The following is a 23823-nucleotide window of genomic DNA, read 5'->3' as shown; positions in this document are numbered from 1 at the left end:
ATTCGAGTCTCAATGGACAATTCATTTTTGAATTAAATATTTATTATTGTCATTTTTCTATTCGAGTCTCAATGGACAATTCATTTTTGAATTAATCCTCATGGAAATTTGGAATTAAAATTCCCCAAGAGAGGATTAATTAATGAATTTTTAGAAATCGTGAGTAATTCTTATCGTAATTCCAGTAATTCGCTGAATTGCACCGCCATTTTTATTGGAAAATTGGAGATTATCGCGATGAGGGTTGGGATTTTTTTCGAGAGATAGTTTGTAATTTCCGGGATTTTTTTGCTTGAAGAATTTTTCTCCTTTTGTGCAGAAATTGAAAGGAAAAATAGCGAACAATTGAAAACACGTCCTGGATTACGACCCCATCCCCGACAACAAGGATTCCTCAGTAATCGAATTTATATCCGATAATTTCATATTCCCCTGAACTTGAGCATCTCCAATACGATATATCCCCCCCTGAAACCGCAATATTCGAGCAACTCAGAGGTAAATCTGCTCGAACGCTCTCCATTCAGGAAATAAGAGGGAAAAATCTCCAGACATCTAGCTGTAAACGGCTCCCAACCAATCTCATCTATCGTGTATTGATCTTTCGTCAATACCTGTGGGACTGGGTGTCCCTGTTTGTGCCAGATCTTCCGGCAAAGAATCAACTTGTGGCGCATTTTCACAACAACCACGAAAATCTAATGAAAAAAAAAAAGCTAAACCCAAAGACTCATCGTTTCTCACCCATTTCGATTGCCTTTCTCTCTCTCAATTCTCTTGCTATTCATACCCCTCCGGGAATATCCACTCGCTTTTCTAGATTCTCTTCAGCTCTTGATTAGAGAAATCCCGGGGCTGCATTCTTATACCCATGGAAAAAAAAGGATCCCTAACAAACAGAGGGACTTGTACTATTGCTTTAGGGTCTCCTTGGGCCCTTCTACAGCCATCGGAATTGCCAATTAGATAGCATTTCAGGGGTTGGATTAAAGGAGGCATTATACTCACGGATTTCCCAAGGAAAATTCGGAAAAGTCCTTTTCTAAAAATCCAAGTGTAATGAAACGGGTTTTTTTTGCCGCATCGCTATTGCATAAATTATAATGTGTAAATAGCTTGAAAATTGAATATTATACATTATTATCATTGAAAACATGAATATTCCAGAGCCATATTTAATGAAAAATTCAAGGATACCCCCATCCGATTTTCCATGAATTTCCATGGCATAATGCGGATGAATTTATAATTTTCACTGCCTGCTACCTGAAATTTTCAATCTGAAGAACTAATTCAAAGACTAATCATCCCATCAGATAGTAGACTAATTAATCAATTAGTTACAGTAATGCCGATGAATAAATCTTGAATTTTCAATTAAACGAAAATTCAGTGTAATGTGGTAATTCGGGGTAATGAATATTCCATCGTGGAATTATTACAAAATTTTTAATTTAATTGAACTCTCTTTTGCTTGAGATTTCCTTCCATTTTTCCAACATCGTCCGCTCAACTCTCTAAACCCCGAGATTGTACCAGAAAAGCGACGAACTTGTCGGAACGACTCCATTTTAAATGAAAGTTTCAATCCTTTCATACGAATATACTCTGGAATAACCGAAACATAGTAATTCAGTGAATTCATTCGTTAGAGCGGCCGAGCGGTCGTTTTCAGGCGATTTGAGAGGTTGTCCATGGGAACAAAGGAATGAAGTACCCTTTCAATTCGATCCTGTTGTCTTTTCAACGGGATTCGCTACATTTCCTCCTTCTTCTAGGTCGATACAATGAGTCATTATTGAAAAGTTGAAGTAGAGAGTCATAACAAATCGATTCTGGAAATATTTCAGATCGAGCCATCGAAACGATCGGTTACAATCGAAAAATATCGAGCTGAGTTATGCTGATAAATTTGAGCCAATCAAATTTTTTTTTCATTTATACTCGATTAGGAAAATTGTATCCCTCGATTTAAACAATTCAATTTTCCATACTTTATCCAACGCGGTATTTGCAGTTCTTAATTATGCGATAACTTGGAATAATGAACGGTTATCGTGTGTGCCCTTTGATGGCTCGTGGAAAATTCACTGATATTTTCCACGGTTTGTCGAGTTGGCTGTCGACAATAATTAGTGTACTGATGATATTAGCAAAGTTTTAGCTGTCACTGCACTGGAATAATAATTCAACTCTCAAGTCAAACTCAACTTTCGTGAAGCGGTCACGTATATTCTCGGAATAGAGGGACAATTTTTCGAGAATTTCGTGGCATGTCATTTACTTTATGCCCAGACGTATAAGGTAATCCCGGTTAACATGCAATTTGACCATATAGTTACTGGCAATGATGAGGGAATTTATGGTAAAATCGATGGTTACAAAGACTTCATGGAACAAGTGGGGAAGGGGGAGGGGGGAGGGGGGAGAGTTATGCCAAGAGTGAAGGGATTAGAGTTCCGAATTTTTGAGGAAATAATTGTCAACTGCCCAAAAAAAAAACGATTTTTACCAATTTTTTAGATAAACCGAATGCCAATTTTTGTGTCACGTACGTCAATTGCTACGTACGTCACGATAAAATAACTGGTGTTATGACAGGCATAACGTTAGATCATCTGGGACGTGACCCAAGTCGCGTACAACCCATTGAAGTGTCAACAATATTTACGACACGTGAGAGCGTTTGATAACGCAAACTTTTCCAATCGCGTGAGATCCAAGCACGAGAAGTGTTAAAACGAACTTAACCGCGAAAAACATGAGAAGTAAACGTACCAACTCCTGGGGATAATCCTTGGTACATTTGCTCCGAATAAACCCCCAACGACAGTTATACAGCAGGAAAATGTTCAATGATATAATTAATTATAAAATAATAATAGCTTTGGTAATCGATTTCATCCGATTGTTGTTGGACGATTGAAAACTATGGGCAACGGTATTTTCATATTTACAAAGCACCAGCTGAAAGTTCAGGGGAATTTCAGCGGAAAAACCTGATAAACTGCTGTCGAGACTCTTTCGTTTATTTTTCAAGTTAAAAAAAATATATGAAATAATTTGATGAGCGCTTCCCACGTGTATTACTCAGTAATGCCCTTTATGGCTGAGCCACCTAGGCCATGAAAAAAACAGTGGATTTGTCGCCATGAAAGTAGAGTAAAAAGAGAATGCGGAGAGAAAAAAAAACTATTTTACGAGGTCCTTCGTAATACCTCAACCCACCTTATTCTCTCAACCGTTTTACAGCCGAAGCTCTTATATTTATACACAGCGGAAGAAGGAAAAAAAAAGAATTCGGCACGGAAGCCCATGAATGGCGCGATGGGCGCGGGAAAATACATGTAAAAGTAAGCTGTGGATATATCCAACGTAACGGCTTCTTTATGATCATCATATTCTTCGGTCTATTCCGTGAAAAGAGAAATCGCTGCGGGAAAAATATTTGATTCACTTTTAGTTCAGGTGACTCGTGACTCTTTTTATTTTCTACACTCAATTCAGTGAAATATCGGTTTTTCAAGAACATTAAATTCAAAATCTCGTGAAAAGTCGGAGGAATATTAATTTTTCCCAGGAATATTAATTCTCACCCGTTTTCGACTTAATTCCCATTAATATTTTAGTCAAATCGCAAAATTTCCATTTTTCAGGCACTAATTAAATTGAAATCAATGAATTCGCCCTGTGGGACGGCTTGTATCTCCGTATCCCTCTCGCCGATGTTCACCCAACGATCCGCCGACATTCGATCGAACATCGGGGAAATGTCGGCCGAACGTCGGTACATCGTAAAACTCTCATTCTCGTTCCGACAACCACAAACATCACCATTTCTCCATCTACTGGTGCAATTAACCCGAGATAATCACCCCTAAGTAATGACCCCGAGCACGATCAACCTCAAACAAACTTAGACCGTCAAAAGAGAATGTCCCGTAAAAACCGTGGAAAACGACCTCCCGGAAAATTCAGCAGAACAATATGACGTGTTTCTTCCTGGGTTACAGAGTAAAAGGAAAAAAAAAAAATTCACGCAGCTGCACAAGAATAACAATTAATCTCGTTAGAGAAATGAAGCCCGTTATTCCCTTTTATCCTAATCCAAGGGGTATGTTTCAGGTGTAACCTCCAGCTGGAGGAAATAATTTCCACCCCCTAGCATGGGGAAAAACAAAGTAACGGATGAAAAGCCGCCACCATTTCTCCTCAATCTCCTATACCTTAAAACTTCACCCGCTGTACGTGTTTGCGCTTGCAAGTGCGATTTATAGATAACTATGTATAAATATGTATACGTGTACATAGTGCACTATTTGTGGAGAAGAGAGAGAGAGAGAGATACCTGGAGAAGATTAATGGGACTTCTGGACATGGCAGCGAGTAGTTGTTGTACCCCACGGTGTAGCACCTAACCTATATCTTAAGTTTCCTCATCATCTACTCCAACTCAACTCTTTTCCTTTTTTTTTTGCGAATGAATAAGTATGAACCGTGAACGCGTCATAATGGACATTAGTATCTTTCATAAATTCTTTTATTTTTAACCAGACTTGTGAAGATTGGATTCACCAGGGAGGGGAATAAAAATGTTTCGGAGATGATGAGGCGAGAGCAGAAGCTCTTCCATACTGAGAAAAATAGCATATTGTGCATCAAGGGCGGAAAGTCAGTATTTTGCGTATATATGTGTTCAAACTTTGCGTACAAGTGTGTTGAAAAAAATTATTGCCGTTTGAAATAACGATTGATTTTGATAAAAATAATTCCCGCGAGTTCTAACCGCGTGAAATTCCTCTGAGGCAACCAATCAAATACCATTTATTTTTCTCAGGAAAGGATTATATAGGAATATGGAACGTCTGGGGAGAGCTCTAATCGACTTCCGTCGTCGACAAGACGAAGAATTATTATTCGCATTCAGATGAAAAACAGTCGTAGTAAATCGAACATGAAAAAATGGCGACCTCCGAAGGGAAACCTCGTGGAGTCATCATTTGCTGGGCGAAATGCGAACGGAAAATTTGACATGTGACAGGGGCAAAAGTTGAGTGCGGTTAACCAGAGATATTCGACGTTCGTTGGAAACTTTACATCAATTTTTTTCATCCGCTTCAATAACTCGTCAAACTATTCCACATCTCCATTCCCTTTTCAGAAACAGATTTCAATAATTCGTAAAAAATCGACATTTTATCTTGATTTATCTTGATTACTTATACGAAGAAAAATATTCAGTCAAAAATAATTCTCAAAACATTCTGAAATTTTATCTAAGAATCCAAATCGAGAAATCTGACACGTATTCATTACGCAACCTTGTGGTAACCCGGTGGCAATGTTCGGACAATATTGTGGCAATGTTGTGGCAACGTTGATGCAATAATTGTCGGTCTAGTTCATCTCTGGATATAAAAATGGGTTATTTGATATTTTTCATCATTTCATTGTTTACTCCTTTAGTGTTCACCTCAGAATGCCACAAAAGCCATGCCAGAAGACGCATTGTATCACTGATAATAAAGGAATTAACCTTTTATGTCACACTAATATTTCACGTTATTCCTCCCCGCGAGAATGATCTATTTATAATACCACCAAGTCTACGGGCGGGCACTACCTTTATCGGAATACATACACCTATTCGGCCGCTTCATTTACATACGTATGTACAGGTAGATACCACGGGAACTGGATGGATAATCCTGTTTACATATTTATTGTACCTCCACTATCGCTACGAAAAGACTGGAGAGTACATCTCTATTCTCCACGGAGCTCTGATTCTCAAAGTTTTGATTACGAATTCAGACTGCATTTTTAGGAAGAAATTGAAAATTTCTTTAAGAGAAATCATAAAATTTTCAATCACTTGCCAAATGATGGCTTACATCAGAAACTTTTTGGGGAAAATTCTACTGGTAACCTCAAAATATATAATTCGTGAGTTACGTCGAGTTGAATGAATGAATAAAATGGAGGAGGTGAAAAAAAAAATAGTTTGTTAACTGAGGGAATATTTATCGGTAAAAAGTGTCACGTTCTCCATGAAAATTTCTCGCCCATCGCTGAGACAAATCCTTACCGAATAAATCGGCACAGCCCGACGTCAATCAATCTGACATTAAATGTCAATGGAAGACATTTTCCCGAGTTAGGTCGACCATAAAGATGAAAATATTCCCTCCAGAATTTCTGTCGTTGACGCTTTCCAGAGGTAATCGACGTTCCCAGGAGTGCGAGAGAAGTTGAGATTGCATTATGCACCGAGTGAGCGCCTGCTGGATGCAACGACGCAGTGAATTGAAGGAAAGGAAAGAAGTGTGGTTGTGCATTAGTATGAAACTGAGTTTAGAAAAAAAAAATGATAGTCTACTCGAATTTCCCACTGCGTGATACCCGCGGGTGGGGCGGGGGAAGAGGGGAGAGGGCAAATGAAAAAAAGTACAATCGCTGGAAACATGGGGAAATAAAAAGACATGACGCGTGCAGACGTGGGGAGAATAATTGTAATGGAATTTTCTGTACTTTGGTGATGGCCCGGATGAGAAAAAATATTGAAAAATGAAAGACGCCGGGAAAAATTCAAGACATGAGGGACTTGATATAGTTGAGTGGTCCTCACGTTTTTTTCCTCGTCTGTCTTGTCGGTCTTTGTCATTTTCAGGTCAACGTTTTATGAAACTTTGAGAAGAATTGAAATTTAGTGATGGGTGTACTATTATTTCTGGGTAGGCGACATTAAATTTCAATGATCGAGAAAATTATATATTTACCGTATTTTTAATTGTGAATGAGAGCTCTGGGGTTATTTCGGCTTTTTACTTTAGATTTTCATTAAAATGTGGATATTGAAATGATAAATTAATTTCGAAAGGAAAATTTCGGGATTGAGATTGCCAATGACAATTTCAAAGACAAATTTTTTTTTTTTTGGAGGGGGGAAACCTCATTTCTTTTCTCAGGTACTATCTAGTTTTAATACCCCAACCCCTGTCTCTACCCCTGTCTCTACCCCTGTCTTCACGTGAGCCCTCTTCGAAACAAAGTACTTCTTTCCAACCACGTCCACAGGTTGAGGAAACACTCTAACCCGAAGTGCAGGGATTTCCAATTAAATATTCTCCTCACGCAGTTTGCCAGTGTCGAGGAGTTAACGGTCAGAGTCTTGTGGCACGTAAGCCATTGCACAATGACCCCAGAACGAGAGCTTCAGGGGAAATGAAAAAGGAAAATGAATATAAAAAAAAAAAAACACAGGACGAATTGCGAGAATCAATGAAGAAACAAACGGTGAAAATTCCGGACAAAAGTACGGAAATAATTGGCACCAATTCACCTACTGTCGGGTTTATTCGGATTTTATTTCAATGGGAAAATCCCGTGATTTTTTGTAATGAAAATTGATGAAATACTGTCATGCAGTTGGACGGGCATTTTATCCGTTTGATTGATTTTCCAGCGAGATTTTATCATGGAGGTATCATTTGATATTCCAGGATTTACTCCGATCGAAAGAAAACTCGTTACTAATTTCCGGCTGGTGAATACTTCAGAGCTCGATGTGACACTTCACTCGGAAAATAGGAAAAACTGTCAACTTCTCCTTCTTCCGACATCGACATTACCCTTGACGGCGAGAATATTTTATATTCGTTCAATTTTCATGGATTTTTATTAAAGAATCATGATTTATTGTTAATTAATATTGAAAAAAGGAAATCTCACCATGAAAATCTCAATTTTTTCTCTTAACTAAAACAATTAATTATCAATGTTAATCAAAATTCATTAACAAACTATGAAAATTTTATTTTCGGGATTAAACAATCGTAATATATGGATTATTAACGACGATGTAATTAATACCAATGCTGAATGTGTAAATAATTGAATGAATATTCAACGGCATTTATTTGATTCCCCCGATTCAGTTCGACACCCGGTGGCAGTTCTCCCTGAAACCAGCTCTATGAAAATATTTAACTTTCATTCGGGAAAACCCGAGAATCCAAAACAAATTCGATAACGAGAGATAATCGATCGCTCCGTGTTTGCAATTGGTCATTGATGAATATTTGTCTTGAAATCCGGAAAAATAGTATCCATGCTCATAACGAAATGAAAATAACCACAGAAATTGATATTTAAATAAAAAAATATTCTCCAATAAAATAATAATAATGATAATCATGATAACTTGTAATAATCCACATGACTTCAGAATATTTACGCACCAGAATAAATCTCTCGTGAAATAAAATCTAAATTCACGAACATAATTTAATAATAATCTTATTAATTACAATAATTGTTTATTTGTTAAAATCAGTAGCAAAAACCGATGATTTTCCATAATTATCAAAAAAAATTGAAGGAATTCGCTGAAAATGAAATGTCACACCTGCGGTAATCACGCGGAAAAATCGCGTGATTCGACTGTGATTCCCCTAATTAATTAACCGAGAGGATCATAAATATTTCTAACAAACTCCTCAACTACAGAGAAGAGAATAACACGTGGAATTTCCACAGAGGCTAACGCCACTGTAGATTTATTCAAATTCTCCCGTCTGACTACTCCCGGATTTCACTACTGGATTCCTCGTGTAATTGTGATATAAATATCCCCTCCCGGCCCCTCGTTGCATAAAAAAAAATATATTCCGTGTACTCCCGTTCTCTCGTTTTAATGGTTGAGTAAAGGGGTCGAGTAGACAGGGTTAAGCGAGTATTGAATTTGTGGGTGCACCCAGTGACCCCTGCAACGCCTAATTAACACGAAACAACGAGGGTCCAGTAGAATTGTGTTCACGTGGCCAAATCAACTGTACACCACCAACCGAGTCCATTGTAAACTCTATGAAATAGCCTCGTAGGCACTACCCAAAATCCATGCTCCACAGACTTCCTAAGCGTTAATTGATGTTAACGTACAGAGAAATGTTATTACACTAGAAATTGAGCTATCCCCTAAAAATCCTTTTTTTCTCATAATTTTCCCTCAAAAATTCTTCCATTTAATTGTACTTCAATCATCAACCGAAAAATCAATCTCATACTTATGAATAATAAAAATAATAATATAAATAATAATATAAATAATTAATTATTAATAACAATTTTCACTTTATTTTCCATAAATTTCATTAATTAACAGATGAATTAAATTCTCTGATCCAAGATTTTTTTTTTAATTTCGCAAATCCGATATTTGTAGTGGAAAATGGATTTCCCTCAATTCACCGACAAATATCCAATAATTGTGTTTACCATGGACGCTTAACTAACAAAAGACTCAACAATTAAATCCCCACTTTGTCAGCGTTCGCGTCCTAAAGAGCTGCGGTGATACAAAATCTGAAAAACGTCTCCCATCGTTAAATAAAATATCATTGTATGCGTAAAAGTGAATGAATTGCTTTAGGAAAAAAAAATCAATGACAAAAATGGTGAAGCAATGTAGATTCAAACGGTATTTGCTCAATTCCATCAATTTCCATGCGCCTACCACCAGTTGGAGAGCATTTCCAGTGAAAATACCGATTCTATGAAAATCTCCGGTACCATTGAATTTAATAAAACGTTCGCCATACTCAACTCTAATTCCACCGACCAAAGTAAATGAAAAAAAAAATGCCTGAATCTATTAACTATGGTAGCACAAGTAGAGCTGTGCATTTTCAACTTCAATTTCGGTTGAGAATCCTTGGCGCTATATATTCAAGGAATTACCAGATTGTTCGACGTATAAAACTCGATTTAACCCGTGCACGACTATCAAATTGTCTCGCAACGGTAGATGGAGAGAGAAAAATGGAGAGAGAGAGAGAGGGAGAGAGAGAGAGAGCACTCTCGACGGTGATATGATAATTTTACCCCCTAAAGTTGAGTTAACGAAGCTCCTCTGGCAACGCATGTTGGGAATTAAATGAGTAACAGAGAGAGATGAAATACTCACGCTATTTTCTCCTCCGCTAATCTCCCCTTCCACCATTTTCCCCTAGAATTTTTACCCTGGTACCCTCAATAGAATTTATCACGAGTCCTCTTTCCCCTGCCTGATAAAATCTAAAATCCTGTTTTGAGACTTCAGCTTAAATGAAAATATTTCCAAGTGCTTGTTAATATTAACATTGCAGATAATCGATGGCAACACAAAAAGTGCAGTGAGCAATCGTAAAGAGCCAGGAACATTCTGCGGTGAATCCGAGCAGCCCCAGACATTCATATCAGAGACAAGTTTTGTCCGTGTATTATTCCACGCCGACAATTTCACCGATCAAACGTACTTCAGCTTTGACTCGCGAGCAGAACAGCCATTCGAAGTTTACCTGCGTTACGGCCAGCACCCGGAGCTCTACCCAAATCGTCGTGGTGAAGTTGTGCCAGGTAGTTACTGCGAGCGTGATTTCAAGGACTGTCGTCTCCAGACATGTTACGTACAGAGTCCAGCCTATCCTGGTATATATCCACGAGCCCTGCACTGCAAATATCGTTTAAACACACGCCAGCCATTCATAAAACTCTACATAGAGAACGAGGAGTTCAACATCGATGGACAACGCTGTGAGAATATAATGACATGCCCAATGAGACCAATAAGCTCGGGCTCTCAACACTGTCCCTACGATTACATACGAGTTTACGATGGCAAAGACGAAGGCTCACCAGTTATCGGTACATTCTGCGGTATGGGAAAATTTCCATACAGCATAATCGGTACGAGTGCCGATCTGTACGTTGAATTTGTATCATCACCAGCGGGACCACTTCTAAACACTGGCTTTCACTTCAACGTTGGCAATTGGCCAGCTCACGTTGAAACAGCTGGTGTTAAAAATGGCTCGTGCGATTGGCTGCTCAACAGTGAATCCCTCGTTGCTAATGACGAGGGTATATTTCTATCGGTTGCCCATTGGTATCCACCCCACACAAGCTGCACCTATCTGCTCAAGGGTAGACCCGGTGAAATAGCACGATTGTATTTTCCAAGCTTTCGGGTCAATCGAATTGAATCACCTATTTTGCCTTATGATGGCGATTGCGGTGAGAGTCTCACCCTTTACGACGCCAATTGGCCGGATGATGCCAGAATAATAAAGACATTCTGCGATACATTCAGCAAACCAATGGAGAAACATGATTTTGTCTCGACATCCAACTCAATGTTCGTTAGATTTGAGAGTAAGACGGGTAGTTACTCGGGTAGTTCGCTTTATTATTGGGCTCATTACGATTTCTTCAATGCAACAAGATTTGGTGAGCCAGTGCCAAATACCGAGTGCGACGAGACATTTGCATCTTGGAAGGTACAGTCCGGTAAAATGCGATCACCTTTGAATACACTATTGTACAAACGTCCAGGTGATCCACCCAATGATCTCATATGCACATACACATTCATCACGGACAAGCGATTGTTTGCCCGTATAATTGTGACTATTGAGTCAGTTACCTTCAAAGACAATCCGTACAGCCAGTGCGGCCACTGTTGGGACAGTCGTGCCGATCGTATTATTGTCCGTGAACCATCACCCGAGTCCACCAAGGGTCACTGTCTCTGCCGATTAACACCACCGAAGGCACCCCTCAAGATCGTATCGCGGAGTGATAGACTCGAATTGAAATTGATGATTGATGGTGGTCATGCTACAAGCAGTTACTTCAAGCAGTCGTCATCGCTCTTCAAAGCAACCTATGAGTTTGTACATAGTCCACTGTGTGGTCCAGCCTTGCTACCACCATCAACCGATGGTGAAATTGAATTTCCCAATTATGAAGCACTCGGTTATGTAACACCACCGCGCTCCATAAAGTGTATATGGGAGCTGCGGGTTAATCCAGATAAGGATTTGTGGTTGCACTTTGATAAGATTAAGTTTGCGTCGAGATCGTGCGAGGATGGCAAGCTTGAGATATTTCTTGGTGGTATTGTTGAGCCATATCTGGCAATATGCGGTGAGAATGTCAGCTATGTCAGGGAGATGCCCATATTTTCGGCTATTCAGTTGGGCCAGCCAAAAATTGCCGATGGCGAACCACCACCAGTTGTTATATTATTCACCGGTTCAATGGCACCTGCCCGTGTTGCCTTTAAGATTGCATGGACTGAATTATTTAGATTACCTCGGGATGCTACTGGACAATTAAAAACACAGAAACTCGAAGGATGTGGTTACCAGTGTCCTGGCAATACTGGATGTATACCATTGTATCTTGTGTGCAATGGAGTTGTTAATTGTCCAACGGTGAATTTACCAACGGGTGGCTACAATGTCAGTCTTGTGGAGCCTGATGATGAGTCCATTGAGACATGCGGTGGACCTGTAGCTGGTGGAAGTGGTGCTATGGGGGGTCCTGCTGGATGGGCGGGTGCTGGTCTTGGTGCTGGTTTAGCTATTATGCTTGGTCTTGCTTGTCTTGTTGCTGTTTGTCGGGTCTGCAGGCGGAGAACTACATCAAGGGACATTCATGTACCCTATTAGTCCGAGATTAATCTTTAATTGTTATCTGTCCTCCATTTTATGTACCCAAATTACTCTAATTATTTCATTTGTTATATTTTCCACTGTTACGGACGTAAATGGTTGTGAATGACGAATCATGAAATTGTCTCAAATCAATTGTTATGCAATCAATTTTATTCTTACGAGATAATATTTAACAAATTGTTCAATTCGTTATTATTTTGGTGTCTCATATTTTTTTCGTTGGCAAATTTATTTGTCGATAATTTTTTATGATATTAGCGAGTCAGTGATTGGATATACGTGATTATGTCTGGATTCAGGGAAGAATTAAAAATAAATATAGATCGGAATTGTTATCCAGATTGAGTATCGAATTCATTAGGTCGGATTGACGCACATCAATAAATCAGAAGTCCCTCTCAAATGCATCGGAAAGTGCGAGAAATACATAGAGATGAGACGGAATGCGACAACTCTTGAATATTAACGAGTGTCATTAAACCACGGATTCCATCTCAATCTCATATTTATTCACTGACTTGTAAATATAATCAATCGGGTAGAGAAATTTTTTTTTCTCAGCGTTATCGGGTGTACATATCGTGCAGTTATGTTTGTCAAATTTTCCAATACATCTGGAATTATAAATTGAATGGGCATTTGATGGGGAAAATAATTCAGCGATAAATTCCCGATACCCAAAAATCCATTCAAATAATCCATTACCTAGATCGGTGAGAATTCCGTAACAAATGCCCGCGTAGAAATTCATTATAACAGGTATAATTAAATTCCACAGTTGATGAAGGAATATCCGATAAGACAGGATGAAGTTTCCGACATTTGCTTGGGCGTTATTCCGCGCACATTGTTGACCCAATTTTCACATTCAACGTGGCGGACTGAGACAATAACTCTTCCGCCGAATTTCATAATCCAGTTAAAAAGTCATTTAATAGAACGACTATTAAAATATTGAAATTGATGGGAGAAGAGGACGAATGACTCTTTGTAAATAAATTCCCCATGCCACCCCTGCCACCCCTACCTCCTCTACCTCCCCTACCTCCTCTACCTCCCCTACCTCCTCCAGAACCCCTCATCCTCCCCATCCCCCCCACCCCCCTCATCCCCCCCCGTTAAAGTACATGGAGAGATAAAACTACTTTCGATAAAGAAGATTAACTCGAGGAGTTGTCGCTCTAAAGAACACAGTGTAAAAATATTATATCACAATATCACAGTTTTTAATATTGATGGTCAAAATATAATAATCTTTTGTATCGGATTTAATCTGTGGAATTCTGGATGACTCTGGATGACTCTGGATGACTCTGGATTACTCTGAATCACATATTTTGATTTTGTGTTATCATTATCTCATGATATTTTAAATTGTGCAATTACTGGATTTTTTTTTATCGTGATGTTAATTAGAGTGTCAGTCAGATCTTCTCAACACCGATAAGTTTTATCTCTCACTGTCAAAATTATTTACCATTAGTTTTCGAGACCGAAGATATTGCGATTAATCCTTGACTTAGTTTAGGTTTCAGCCGTATATCGACGCAATTACCACTGTAATTACTACTGTACCAATGATTATTATATTTTTTACAAATAAAGACGATGGAAATAAATATATCTGTTGAATTTATCTCCGGAGATCCATCCCTGTCAATTGAAATCTCGAAAGCAATTGTCAACAGCCGCAAATGAAAAATCCTCAGTAATATCACAGGAGCAGGAAAAAAAAATATTTTAATATCCCCCTTATCTCCTCGAATTTCCCAAGTTTCAGTTCATGATATATCGAAAAGTTTTGAACAGTCCTCACAGCCGAAGTAACTTATCCCCAGGAGCTAATGTCATTTCGCCGTCCGAATATCTACCCCCTGGTCCTCCAAACTTTGACAATAGAATGTCGACATTAACAAAAGGAGATTCCCCCGAAGAGGATAGTAAAGGTACCCCAGTTGGGTTACTATTCAATTGTCTTCAAGTTTAACGCGTAACTTCAAGTGAGTGCATTTTCCACTCGAAGATGATCCATTGATTTTCGAAGGCAATTCTCTGCCCTGATATTACCAACTTTAAAGTTATTTAATACTCCCACCCCTCGAGACATTTCCATGAGTTTCATTGAATTAATCCAGAAGAATGTTTGAACTTCTCCAACCGGTCAAGTGTCTTCTGTCTCCGGAGCCGATTATCATCGATAATATCGTCTTCAGGTTACACTCGAGGGTGACTGTTGTCATTCTCGTCACGTGCACAATCATTATCTCAGCGAAACAGTACGTGGGAGAACCCATATCGTGTATAACTGACGCATCAATTGGTGAGTAGTCGAAATCACTGAAAAATTTTACAAATGGGGTTAAGCCTCCCCAGTCAATTCGCATTTTTAATGGGTGGAGTCAATTAAACTTGATTTTTCTTTTCAATTCAACTTTGAATTCAACAAAATCCACTTGATTCCATTATTAGAATCAAATCTATTCAAATCAAATGTAAAACTTAATTAATACGATTTTTTATTTAAAAATTTGGTTTGATAATGAAAATGGTGCGATTATTTGGAGTCAAGTCATTTCTACTTGTCGTACGAGAAATTTAATAAAAAAAAAATATGAGAACATTGATTTATCCTGTGGTAAAAGCCACATCGACCAGCCACTCACTCACCGGACGCATCAATCGGCAAAGCACTTGGAAATTATGCAACAGTGCTTTTGTACCCCGAGACTTAGGAAGGGATTTTCTACCCATTCAACAAAAACACGAAAACGGCATCTGAATAGAGTTAGGGGGTTAAGCCTCTCCGGTTTGTAGGAGACTTAATCTCCCCACCGGATATTCCTGCTTGTGGCATTAACTCGTTTTACGGTGAAATGCCAGAATGAAAACTACATGACCATCATTTTTTTTCGGATCACTCAGACTGTAGGAAAATAAAGCCTTCAGCTCCTGCATAAGTCCTCACACTCTGAATCCATCAGACAATTTTCTATGGAATAATTCGAGGCAGTAATTAGAGCAGTCTCATAACTTGGATATGAAGACATCATTTCGGGAATCAATCCGACTTGATTCAAGGATTTTTTGGTGATTTGATTGTTATTTTGTGATTGTCGTTGGTCAATGACATGCCAATCGTCAATTTGATAATTATTTAGAATTGACACTCGTTTTTGGAGAAATTCTGTATTGGCAGGATTCGGTGTTAAACTTTTTGGTGAAGTAACTGCGGGCTTGAAAAGAGGATGAAGAGCCCCGGAGAAATTACGGAAAGCTATTAAAAGTTATTGGGTTAACTGCTGGAAGAAGTTTCATATTAAAGAAAGACGGCGATGGGTAAGTTGTTTCACGTCAAGTTTGCAAACTGGAGAGGGGTGTCAGTCAAAATGAATTCTGAGTTCACGAACACGTACGGAAGAATTTCACAAAGAACAAGAGCTTGCGCATCTGTTGAGATATTTTATCGGGGAAAATAAAAGATTTTAATCTCGCTCAATCCGATCCTGACATTTTTTTTCCACCGCCTAAATTGTCCGCCAAGAAAAAAACCTTAACGACAAAAAAAAAGCCATTTAATTTCTTAAAATTTTAATCTCAATTAGAAATTTCTGGAAACCGCTAAATTGAGACTTTCAGAATGATAAACAATTATTGATTCAATGATTATCGTCTTGTGAAATTAATAACTCGAATTCAATGAACACTTTCTTGGGTTAACACTTTCTTGGGTGCAAGTAACTCGGAATGTTTTTAAATAATCAAGTGTTTATTTGTCATTAAATCAGATAAGGAGCCGGTTAATGCGTACTGCTGGATATACAGTACATTTACGGTATCAAGACACTTGAGAGGTATTCCAGGACGTCAAGTTGCAAGTCCCGGTGTTGGTCCAGCACTCGAGAACGACGAGATTCACCATCACCGGTATTACCAATGGGTCAGCATTATCATCCTTATCACACAATTACCCCAGGGTTTTTCGATTCATAAAAAATAATCGATCTGTCTCTTGAATTCTTCTGCGATTCTATTAAAAATCGGAGATAATTCAACAAAAATTTCACGCGGATCTCATCGAAATTCGAATCAAATCGGATTTTTATAACAGACGTCAAAAAATATCAAGAGTTACCCGATGTTTTCCGCCATTTTGTGCACCTCTCTGACAGTTAAAATGGCGGAAAAATAAATTCAATTGCATTATCATTGATTTTTAGAAAGTGGCGATCACGACGAAAAAAAAATCGAAAAATTTTTGATTTAAAATTGTTATTTATTGACCTCGTGATAAATTTGTGCAACAGGTCTGTTTCGTTCTCGGTATTCAAGCAATAATATTTTACACACCGAGAGGACTGTGGGGTGTCTGGGAACGTGGAACTGTATCACTTCTCATTCGTGATCTTACATCACCCTTTCTCGGAGATGTTTGGAGTCACGAGAGAAAACAACAGCTTGTCCAATACTTCGCATCGACACATTTACACACCCATAATTTTTATGCACTGTGTTATCTCTTCTGCGAGTCACTCAACGTTATCAATGCGGTACGTACCAATTCTCCAAAATAAAATTGATAAAAAATTTGTTTAAAATAATTGTGAAAATGTGGTGAACACGGATTTTTGTAGAATATAAAAATCGAGGGACTCGATCCTCTTGTGTATTTTTTGGCTGACAGCCATTATTGATATTATTAAAATTCAATTCTTGCTTTTTTTTTATTTAACTGCTCCTATTTGTTTTTTATGGTAAATACCCAGAAAAATGTGGAGTACTTTTTTTATCGAAATCTATTTCCGTGGAGGTTTCCCCCATTTACTATCTTTTACATTTATCTGTACGCCCGGAAAATGCGGAAAATTTGAAAGCGCGAATTTTGTAAAAAAAGGACTTTTAATTTTTCGTTTGAAATGTTGTTTACAGTTGGCAACAGACAGGAGAAAGCGATTAACAGAGATTGGGATGATTGGGAAATATAAAGCCCCTGGCAAATTTCCAATACATGGAAAATAACCCGTGGCAGTAGAATAAATTTCACTGTTGATTTTATATCTAGTTTTTTTTTATTAGAGTGGGGGGCAGTTCGTAATGAATTGTCGATTGAAATTGCACCCGCAATCATCTTATTGACATTTTCTCATGCGCGGAGAAAATTTTCACTCAAATTTTCATGAATCATGCGAGTCCAATCAATAAAATAAATTGAAGAACAATTTTTATTGCATATTAAAATCGAAAAACGCCAAGAATTTTCCCTAATTATTCTATTCCCTTTTAATCAAGTCAGTAAAATAGTTTTTCATATGATTAAAGAAATCTTTCCCAGAATTAATAATTTGGGAGAATTTTTCAAATGAAATTTTTTGTTTATTGTTATGAATAGAATAATTTAAATAAATTCATCCGTCATTTTATAGGAGATAAAAAATATTGCGTTATGAATTCTCAACTTTTCTCTTCATACCGTGAGAAATTATTGGTTGAATCTTCAATTCGTAAAGTTGTTGGTAAAATTTTTCGTCCATAGTTTTCTTTCCTCCGTCAGAAGCGCGTCAGTATCATTCAATTTATCAGTACCAAGAAGAAAATTTTAAAATAAGTGAAACTACGAAAAATAATCTCTCTAAAAAACTTTTCACCGAGAAAAGCATTCCCCCATAGTTTCAGCCAAATTCCGCTCCATTTTTCTCGCAGCGAGAAAAAATAACAGAAAACAAAACCTCTGCACTTTCTACTTTCATTTTCCCCCATTTTGTATTCTCAAAGTTGGAGAAAAAAAAAACTAGACTGGAGACCAATTTAAACTTTAGTTTGACATAAACGACTATTCACTTTTTTACCTACGGTAATTGAAGAGAAAAAAAAACCCAAACTTGAGGGACATTTCGCAGGTTTTTTTTTTTATTCCAATCGATATTCCCCGTCTCGTTAAAAAGTTGGTTTCAATAAAAAAAAAAAAAAAAAAGAAAACAGGTGATACAGAATGTGTGACAGCAAGTTTTGCGATGACTACAGCAGAAAAAGCCTCTCGATATCACAAAAATTGAGGTCTCGTGAATAAAAATAGAATAGCTTCCGACTGCTAGAAGAATAAATAAATCTCGAATTTTCTGTTGACATTGACTATTTTCCATTATTATTTTCGCCATATATTATAATGATCAAGAGCAACTCATTTTCATAAGATAATTTATATACGTATGTTTATATATATTTAAGATTAATCAATTAATTTGATTTTTTCGGATCTAGGAAAAAAATGGTTTTGGATGTGAAGATGAAGGTAGAATATGAAAAATTTCAGGTTAGCCAGATATACCTGCTGGACGTATTTCTTGAGGGTGAATTCACGGGATATGGACCAGCAGTAGCTGCATTCGGAATGGAAACAAAGCCCTTCGAGAGAGTAGATCCGATGTCTCGTCTATTTCCCAAAGTAACAAAATGTACAATTCATACATTTGGCTCTTCAGGATCCCAACAGACACACGATGCACTCTGCATTCTACCACTTAACGTTGTCAATGAAAAAACATTTGTATTCGTATGGTTTTGGCTTGTATTCCTCGCGTGCATTGGCTCACTCAATCTCTTGTACAGAATTATTCAATTCACTCATAAAAAATCACGTATTTATATTCTACGATCTAACACCCGTGTTTTAACAAATGCACAAGTGGAGGTTGTCGTTGGTGAATTGAATTTTGGTGATTGGTTCCTACTTCATCAACTCGCCCAGAATGTCAATCCCATTGTCTACAGGGAACTCGTCAGTGAACTTGCTACCAAGTTCTCGTACAAATATTATCCAACTGTCGTGTAAATCGCGGGGGGATTGAAATAATATTTACTGACTGCAAAACCCCATACTGTTATCAACCAATCCCTTGGGATATTTTGTGTTGTTTGTAATCAAATTGGTAATAACAATCCTATTGCCATTTAATGTCAGCGAATGATGTGTATTTTCATTATGAATAAATTTATTGCTCAAACAATCAATAATTATAATATTAATAATTATAATTAATCAATAATTAATATCTCACGATAAATAAATTATGCGGAAAATATTGCCAAACATCGCATCTGCGGAATTAAAAGGGCTGTCCATGGCATTTTAGCATGGATTTTTATCACGGCTGGTTCGCGACATATCCGCTGATAAATATTGACAACTGTCATGCAGACTGTCAACGATTTTCAAAATTGAATATCTCACAATCAAAGAAAAATATTCAAAAATGCTGAAGAAACTTTTTAAAAATTTCTCCTTAACCGGCGACATTGCGCACTCATTCCCTCTGTCAATAAATTCCCTCTCCCTGTTGTCAACTCTTTATTTCTGTCAAAACCACAACCCTAACCTCAAAATCCATCAAAACAAGATCCAAAATTCTCGTCAACTCGTCCTGTAAGTAATAATAAAAAGAACCACCCCCTAGTAAAAAAAAATCGGCATTCATCTGATTTAGCATCTAAAATTTCAGACACTCGTTCTTTTATCCACCCCTTCCCAAAAATCCCCCCAAAAAAATGGAAAACCAGGTATGGAAAAAATCCTCATTTCCCAAAACAAAGTCATCGATGATCGATGATTATTTCAAGCAACTGAGCTCCACTAAACAAATGAAAAATTTGCCGTTTCCGAATTCGCACTCAGAGAACTTGTCGAAAAAATCGGTTTATCGTCCGGCGAAAAAATCCAAAAAGCACTCAAAATTGAAGAAAAGCTCGATATCCCTGATCGTCAGTCACTCAAACAAATCAATCGAAATCCCTTCCTCCCCGAAAACCCACGATAAAACCAATGATTTTGATAACCTCTCAATAAATCACGAAATTACGCAACCCCCGAAAATTTCCAAGAAAAAAAATAACGCAAGTATTCATGACTCTCAAAAAATTCCTGAAGAATCGAGAGTGCAGCGAAAATATTCATGGGAAGATGTGAAAAATTGGATTCCCCCATCTGAGAGAAAAACCCGGAGAATTAACGAGTGCAAAATTAAATATTCCTGGGAAATAATCGGAGTCGAGTCTCAAACATCAGAAATTCTCATAGAAGATTTCAAGAAATTGACGGAATTGAAAGATGCTAATTGTCCCAGAATCAAGTACTCGTGGGAGGTGATTGGTACAGGAAATCAAACATCTCTTCATGATTTGACGATTGATAGTGATTACTGGGTGGGAAGGGTTGTCATTGGATCTGGAAAAAATATCACCAGGGCATGTAATTCATCTCGTTATTATGAATCTAACAAAATTCGATTTGTCTGTAATACAGGGACACAATGTACAGCTGATAAGGGAGTGTATGCAGATCTTATGGATTGCACTGTCAAGTATTCATGGCAGAACTTGATGAAAGCTTATAACATAAAATAAAAAATAAACAATGGACATTCCTGAGGATGAAATTCTCGACGAATTAAATTCAACTCTAACCGAGGAGTCTCAACTGTCGGAAATCTCCCCAGAGAAACCGGAAACCACCTCCGAAGATGCAGAGCGAGTGCTGCATCATCGGGAATTGCGGAGAAAGCTTAAATCGACGGAGGAGAAGATAGATAAATATATGCTGAGTATTTCAGAGATTTCCAGGAAATCTTGGGAGGTGAATCTCGGGGCGCTCAATGAGAAATTAACGAGTGATGACGGTTACTCGCAAAAAACTATTCACAATATTCAGGAATATATCCAGAAATTGGAGGAACAGTTCAAGGAGTTGGACAAAGCCGATACCCAAGTGATTATATTATTTTACGGAATCTATTTGATATGAATTGAGATTAAAGTGAATTATTATATTTTTTTTTGGTGCAGGTGATGACGATTACAAGTCGAGTACTCCAAGAAATCGACGACTCGTACGATAATTTGATATCGATAATTGCCAAAGAGATAAATAAAAAACGAGAACTGCTGAAGCTGGAAGCCAAAGTATTCGAGAGGGAGAGTCTCGTCCCTTTGAAAGCATGCCGAGAAGAAATCCACAAACAGATATTGTGCACAAAAAAATCAATATCGTCAATTGAAACTAATAAAAATGAACGCATGAGTCATGTGGAGCGTCACGAGTTGTTGAGAGCAGATAGAAAAATTGGAGGAATACCAGCAGTGCCTTCCCTGGAGGAGCTCCCCTTCTTGAACTTCAAATTCCCATCAAAGCCACAAGTCAAGGAGCTCTTAAATAATGTCCACAGCATGGGAACGATCTTACGACTGGGTCCAGTGCAGATAACAGAAATAGAAGAGAAACCTGGCTCGGTATTCGTCAAGTGGGGGATCTCAGATCCGGAATATGCCTTTGAGGATCACATTTACATACTCCAAAAGGCACTCGGAGAGGTCCTCGATCCCACCTCCGATGATTTTATCACTATCTACGAGGGGGATGAAAACTACTGCTTCGTTAAAAATCTTGAGATCAATCGTTCGATTACTCTAAGAGTTGGGGTTCAATCGTTAGAGTCTGCGTGGAGCTCTACGAGAATTACCAAGACATCAGTACCAAATTACGGTTGGTCCCTCGATAATGAAGATTATATGATCACGAATAATGCAACAGTTGCCGCGAAAATTAACGATCAGGCGAGTGCGGTATTTTCTCGAGACGCTCTCATCGACGCCAATCAAATAATTGAATTCAAAGTAATGAAATTAGCACAGACGAATATTACAATCAGCTGTTGCAGCACTGGAGTAATTTGTCGTTAATTAGTTTCTAGATGTTCCTGGTCAGGTGTTGAGTGATGAAGGAATTGCTCTGGTATCGGAGCCTGGGGGAAAGGACGATTTTCTGCGGCGCAGGGGCTCTTTGATGATCACAGCACGAGGAAAAATACTGATGGATGGGGAGGAAAAGCTTATGCAACTTCCTCCAGTCCATTCTGGTGCGAGAATAATATTTACTATCACCAGGAGGGATGAGGAAACTCTACGGGTTAATATTGAATGCTCTGACAAAGCTGTCACTTATTACTGGAACGTTGAGACTCCACTTTACTTCGCTGCCAGATTTTTACAATCGAAGAAGTGGAATTTGATGGTTAAATAGATTTTTATATCGATGGTTATGGATTTGTTGATCGGAGCTTGATTGATTGTTTACGTTGTCAATGGAAAATCAATACGTATTTTGCTTTTTATTCAATTTTATTTATTAACATATTTTCGGATCGCTACAAAATTTTTTTTGTACATCAGCATTTTTATCCGCCTTGAATTAATCATGGGATTAATTCTGAGGAACCTATTTTTTATAATAATTTTTCGGTATAAATTTTTCGATTCCCAATGTATTTACAAAATATTTATACATGAGAACTTTTACTTGACTCCAATTAGTTTTTATTAATCATAGATAATGATAATGTTGTAATTGTTTCGTGTGAAAAGAATTAAAAATCGTTGGGTTAATACAAAAAAGTGGGATTTATTCGTTTCGTATTATTTACAAAGTGAATCTATTGGGGAAATAATTCCCAAGTCATTGAAAATATTTCTAAAATTATCCAGAACAACCACGGCATCCACAGTGGATGCACTCGACAATTCTTCCTTCTTCTAATTTTCCTTTGGGCACACGACATATGCAATTCGTTCCAAAATTCGTGTCTCTTGTTTGAATACACCGCAAACAGCAGAGATTTTCGTATCCCACCTTCTTCCACTTAGCAATGAGATTTTTGTCAGCTATTTTCTCATTCAGGCAATAGTCATACAATTCTGAGAAAACAATAAATATTAGATAATCAACATTAAACATTCACTCACAAAATCACGTGAATTAAAAAAAAAAGCTATTAGTTATGTTTTTTTTTGGATTGATAAATTATTAATAAAGGCTTCGTGAAAGATATCTCGTCTCACCTCTGCTGATAGCTTTTCTCCTGTAAAATAGGTCATAGATGTATCTAGATTTTTGATGGTGTATTTTAAAAATTGGCCAGAGAGACTCCTGTTTTCGTTTGCCTTCATGGGGCTCGGTTTCCGCTGAAATTTAAAAAAAATTAATAGATCCACACGAAGAACATCAACTAAGAGATTAAATAATTGTTGTTCAGAAACTGGAGCCCTACCTTCTCTCATTTTTTGCTCCAATTCTTCCAGAGTCGGTTCGATTAATTCCCAACCCTCTGGGGGTGATTTTTTACTTCTCCTCACCTTCGGCATCTTCAAACACGAGTTTTAATATTGAATTATCACCTGATGAACGAAAACAAACGTCAGCAACTGAAAACAGACGCCAGGGAAAATTTAGGTTATGTGACACGAACTCCGTCGTACGTCATTTAATTAACAGGCTGGACACCAC

At 37.7% G+C, this 23823-nt stretch overlaps 4 protein-coding genes across 5 annotated transcripts in view; 3 read left to right on the top strand and 1 right to left on the bottom strand.

Annotated features, from left to right (window-relative positions):
• LOC105264604 (uncharacterized) overlaps positions 1 to 13540 on the top strand; it is a 30576-nt gene extending 17036 nt beyond the window's left edge. The window contains exon 4 of the mRNA XM_011301592.1: positions 10146 to 13540. Coding sequence (XP_011299894.1) covers positions 10146 to 12491 — 2346 coding nt within the window. The 3' untranslated portion in view covers positions 12492 to 13540. The remainder of the gene's footprint in view (positions 1 to 10145) is intronic.
• A 1001-nt stretch (positions 13541 to 14541) lies between these two features.
• Positions 14542 to 19383, top strand: LOC105264603 (innexin inx2-like). Of its 2 annotated transcripts, none has more exons than XM_011301590.1 (4): positions 14542 to 14817; positions 16283 to 16434; positions 16802 to 17044; positions 18805 to 19383. In XM_011301590.1, the coding sequence occupies exons 1-4, from the start codon at positions 14637 to 14639 to the stop codon at positions 19321 to 19323; spliced, it is 1095 nt and encodes a 364-aa protein (XP_011299892.1). In that variant the 5' UTR covers positions 14542 to 14636; the 3' UTR covers positions 19324 to 19383. The 2 variants fall into 2 exon arrangements, with proteins under 2 accessions (XP_011299892.1, XP_011299893.1); XM_011301591.1 differs by lacking the exon at positions 14542 to 14817 and adding an exon at positions 15637 to 15833.
• A 454-nt stretch (positions 19384 to 19837) lies between these two features.
• Positions 19838 to 22944, top strand: LOC105264601 (cytokine receptor-like factor 3). Its single transcript, XM_011301587.1, has 4 exons — positions 19838 to 19914; positions 20791 to 21252; positions 21330 to 22157; positions 22228 to 22944. Exons 2-4 carry the CDS (start codon positions 20902 to 20904, stop codon positions 22561 to 22563), a joined length of 1515 nt encoding a protein of 504 aa, XP_011299889.1. The 5' UTR covers positions 19838 to 19914; positions 20791 to 20901; the 3' UTR covers positions 22564 to 22944.
• Positions 22922 to 23804, bottom strand: l(1)10Bb (BUD31-like protein). The gene is made up of 3 exons (XM_011301588.1): positions 23588 to 23804; positions 23379 to 23501; positions 22922 to 23234 (listed from the first exon to the last, which is right to left on the bottom strand). The coding sequence occupies exons 1-3, from the start codon at positions 23679 to 23681 to the stop codon at positions 23017 to 23019; spliced, it is 435 nt and encodes a 144-aa protein (XP_011299890.1). The 5' UTR covers positions 23682 to 23804; the 3' UTR covers positions 22922 to 23016.
• Between the last annotated feature and the right edge of the window lie 19 nt (positions 23805 to 23823).

This window comes from Fopius arisanus, unplaced genomic scaffold (assembly GCF_000806365.1).
Source record: "Fopius arisanus strain USDA-PBARC FA_bdor unplaced genomic scaffold, ASM80636v1 scaffold00024, whole genome shotgun sequence".
Classification (NCBI taxonomy): domain Eukaryota; kingdom Metazoa; phylum Arthropoda; class Insecta; order Hymenoptera; family Braconidae; genus Fopius; species Fopius arisanus.
Note: the sequence above shows the minus strand (reverse complement) of the source record. Positions and strands in the feature narration are given on the sequence as shown.

Excerpts from the sequence above, each read along its gene's own strand:
- LOC105264601 (XM_011301587.1), top strand. The coding sequence starts at position 20,902 with ATGGACATTCCTGAGGATGAAATTCTCGACGAATTAAATTCAACTCTA. Across the intron at positions 21,253-21,329 it reads TGGACAAAGCCGATACCCAA|GTGATGACGATTACAAGTCG; the intron begins GTGATTATATTA and ends TTTTTGGTGCAG. Across the intron at positions 22,158-22,227 it reads ATCAAATAATTGAATTCAAA|TTTCTAGATGTTCCTGGTCA; the intron begins GTAATGAAATTA and ends GTCGTTAATTAG.
- LOC105264603 (XM_011301590.1), top strand. The coding sequence starts at position 14,637 with ATGTTTGAACTTCTCCAACCGGTCAAGTGTCTTCTGTCTCCGGAGCCG. Across the intron at positions 14,818-16,282 it reads TATAACTGACGCATCAATTG|ATAAGGAGCCGGTTAATGCG; the intron begins GTGAGTAGTCGA and ends TCATTAAATCAG. Across the intron at positions 17,045-18,804 it reads CACTCAACGTTATCAATGCG|GTTAGCCAGATATACCTGCT; the intron begins GTACGTACCAAT and ends GAAAAATTTCAG.